The sequence below is a fragment of the Pezoporus occidentalis genome, unplaced genomic scaffold (genome assembly GCF_034315485.1).
Source record: "Pezoporus occidentalis ecotype Australia unplaced genomic scaffold, CSIRO_AGI_Poc_V1 ctg174, whole genome shotgun sequence".
Taxonomy (NCBI): Eukaryota; Metazoa; Chordata; class Aves; order Psittaciformes; family Psittacidae; genus Pezoporus; species Pezoporus occidentalis.
Window position 1 is genome coordinate 1,372,791 of NW_026913576.1, and position 3,674 is coordinate 1,376,464.

At 50.3% G+C, this 3,674-nt stretch overlaps 1 protein-coding gene across 1 annotated transcript; it reads left to right on the top strand.

Annotated features, from left to right (window-relative positions):
- Window positions 1–348: 348 nt before the first annotated feature.
- On the top strand, window positions 349–3,266 carry CITED2 (Cbp/p300 interacting transactivator with Glu/Asp rich carboxy-terminal domain 2). The gene is made up of 2 exons (XM_062614269.1): window positions 349–539; window positions 1,232–3,266. Exon 2 carries the CDS (start codon window positions 1,239–1,241, stop codon window positions 1,971–1,973), a length of 735 nt encoding a protein of 244 aa, XP_062470253.1. The 5' UTR covers window positions 349–539; window positions 1,232–1,238; the 3' UTR covers window positions 1,974–3,266.
- Window positions 3,267–3,674: the final 408 nt, after the last annotated feature.

Below are 3,674 nucleotides of genomic sequence, written 5' to 3' on the forward strand. Positions count from 1 at the left end.
GGACCAGAGGTGGGTGAGGGGCTGTGGGGGTGCTGCCCGCTGAAGAGCCCCGCTTTGTTCTCGGGGGAGCAACCTACGAACACATGTGTGGCCCAGCTGAGAGGAGCGGCGTGCTGGGTGCCTCCCTGAGCCGCCGTGCCCCTTCTCGCGTGTCACTTTGCACGCGTGTGCCCCTGCCTGTGCCTGTGTGCGTGTGCGCGCCGGGTGCTGGGCTTGGGGCTGGGTTTGGTGGGGTTTTTTTCCTTTCCTTTTTTTTCCCCCTCGCTTGCTCCAGGTTTTACTTCTGGTTGCCTGTAAGGGTTTTGCTCCTCCCTTCTGAAATCCTATATTAGCCGTGGCCAAAGCCGTGTAAGAAACACAGCTCATTGTTGGCAAGTGCCGATGAGCCTCGCAGAGGAGTGAAGCGCAGCGCAGCGCCGGGGCTGCGGCAGCGACCACCGCTCCGGGGAGGGAGCCGGGGCCGCCCTCTCTATGCTGGGTGACTTCTGCTAACCGATTTCACCGCCACCTTCGAAGCAAGAGGAGGAAGAAGCCGGGAGGTGAGTGCGGCGTTCTCGTAGCTGATGCTGGGTGTCCCTTTTGTGTGCAACAGGAAAAATGTGACTGTTTAAACACGCGAGGAAAGGTGTTTCCCGGCTGCCCGGCTCTGCCTCCTTATCTGTGCATAACCGGTTTTTTTACCAAAATAATTTGGACTCCATTCCAAAAGTTGCCGGCAGCGGCTAGGTGGGACTTGCCAATTCTTCGCCTTGTTCCCTGCAAGTTGGCGAGCGTGCCGCGGAAACCTACCGCCTTCCCCGCCGGAGAGGGGTCTCGGCCGGCTCCTGCCCTCGCGGGGTGGCGGTGGTGGCGGCCCGTGCTAGGGTACGGTATAGCACGATACGGAACGGCACCGCTCCGCGCCGGTGGGTGCTGGACAACTTGGAGCGAGTGGGAAGCCGTGTGTTGCTCGCCGGATTAGCGGAGGGGACCGGCATCTGCTCCCGTTTATTTTTCCCTTTGTACTGTACGGTAGAGCCGCGGTAGGAGATTTTTTTTTTCCTTTTTTTTTTTTTTTTTTTCTCCCTCTGTCCCACCGAGAAAGAGAGGACGGCGAGACCGGAGAAGTAACTGCTCCCAGAGCCAGGCAGATGCAGCCGGGCCGGGAGAGGGCAGTTGACTGCATGGCTGAATGGCTAGATGGATGTCCGAGGGTGTATTTTCTTAATGTATTCACACGCTAACTTTCCAGGTGGGCGATGGCAGACCACATGATGGCCATGAACCACGGGCGATTCCCGGACGGATCCGGAGGGCTGCACCACCACCCCGCGCACCGGATGAGCATGGGGCAGTTTCCCACCCCCCACCACCACCAGCACCAGGCGCCGCCGCCACCGCAGCAGCAGCACGCCTTCAGCGCCCTAATGGGCGAGCACCTCCACTACGGTGCTGGGAGCCTGAACGCGAGCGGCGCGGGGAGGCACGCCGTGGGGCCGGGCAGCGTGAGCGGAGGGCACCCGGCCGGCACCCTGGCTCCCGCCGCCCGCTTCGGCGGCTCCCAGTTCCTGGCCCCCCCCGTCGCCAGCCCGGGAGGGCAGCTGAGTGCCAGCATGCAGCTCCAGAAGCTGAACAACCAGTACTTCAGCCACCATCCTTACCCCCACAGCCACTACATGCCGGACTTGCACCCCGGCAGCCACCAGCTGAACGGCAGCAGCCAGCAGCATTTCAGGGACTGCAACCCCAAGCACGGCGGCGGCGGGAGCAGCGGGAGCGGGCTACCGCCTGCCGTCCCCCACGTCCCCGCAGCAATGCTGCCGCCCAATGTCATAGACACTGACTTCATCGACGAGGAGGTCCTCATGTCCTTAGTCATCGAAATGGGGCTGGATCGCATCAAGGAGCTTCCCGAGCTGTGGTTGGGACAGAACGAATTCGACTTCATGACAGACTTCGTTTGCAAACAGCAGCCCAGCAGGGTGAGCTGCTGATTCATTTAAAACAAACAAAGGACTTTCTATCGGTGCGAATGAAAACATTCCCCTAGACACGGTGTCTCACTTTTCGGGGCTTGAAAAGGTGAGAATCTGGAAAGCAAGAGTCAACTATGCGCTTGTATAAATTCCCTTTTTTTTTTTTTTTTTTTTTTTAATTGCTGCCACTTTTTTTTTTTTTTGTAGCTTTGACATTCACATCCCCTCCCATAGCCATAATTTCTAGCTGTTACCTTTTTATATTGGTTGCCCCCCCTTCCCCTCCTTGTTCTCTTAATTTCCTTGCAGTAACATGCCCATAATTCCCACAGTGCTGAACCGTTAGACATTAATCTTGGCAAATTGCTTAATCTGGTGGATTTTGTAAACGATGATTTCCAACGACTTGAACCACATTCAAATTCTGAGTGAACAGGGACAAAAAAAAACCCTGCATTAGTTGGTTGCATGAACTTTGAAGGGCAGATCCTACTGCACAAATGCTGCCATCTTGCTCAATTCTTAACTATGCATTGCAGTGCAGACCAATAATTTATTTTATCTTTTTTTCCAATATGCTAAACTGGAAGCTTAACAGATGTGGGCCAAACCTTTCCAGATCAGGACAAGTAATACTATTACTTAAAAAGTCTGCTACCATTCCCCCTCCCCCATATATGTACAGACAATAATATGGTGTGGATGGAATGTTGACTAGTGGCAAACATTTCACAGATTTTTTTTTTTAATTATTATTATTTTGTTTCCGTCTTCAGCGTTTTGACACTGTGCTAATATAGTTTATTCAGTACATGAAAAGATACTACTGTGTTGAAAGCTTTCAGGAAATTTTGACAGTATTTTTGTACAAAACATTTTTTTGAGAAAATATTGTTAATTTATTCTATTTTAATTTGCCAATGTCAATAAAAAGTTAAGAAATGCTTTAGTTTTTCTAGAAGTCATTTACCAGTATTTTTCTTCAAAACTCTTCCCCGCTGCCCCTGGTGAGTAGAACATCTATCTGTACAACCATGTTAGTGTGCAAAAAGACATTCCAAAATAGAAGGTACACTACACCCATATATATGTCATGGTGAACTTGGTAGGTGAGTGGGATTTAAACATACAGCATAAAGCCTCATACGTAACGTTGTAATATGCCTGTCAGTGTGGTTTTATGAAAAATAAAGTTGCCAAGGCGCAACTTTTTTGTGACTTGCCAACATACTTGCTTTAAATGTAGTTGTCCAGAGTTATGATGCATAAAGTATTTATTATATTTATCTATTAAACTTGTAATTTTATAAATCTGCTTTCATTTATATAGTAGACTTTGTTCTTTTGTATATTTGTTCTCAGCTGGAAGAGCTATGTAAACAGATCAAGTTCTGTACAAGTACCTGTAACTTGGGAAGAGAGGGTGGGGGTGTCGTCCTGTCCCTCTTGCCTTGCAGGGCTAAAACAGGAGATTGCTGCATCAATCCAGCTCTGCATCGCACCAGAACCAATTGTGTTTAATTTCCAGTGACCTGGGAGAAGGAGAATATATCGTAAAAGTATTCCACCGTGGGACATCTCTGACCCCTCTCTCCCAGAACTTGGGACCAACTGAAGCCACCGATACAAATCCAGACGGGTCTACTTTAAATATTTGGGAGAAAAATGCCCATTATCATAAGGCGGTTGACATCTTGCTCCTTTAGTGCCAATGGTTAC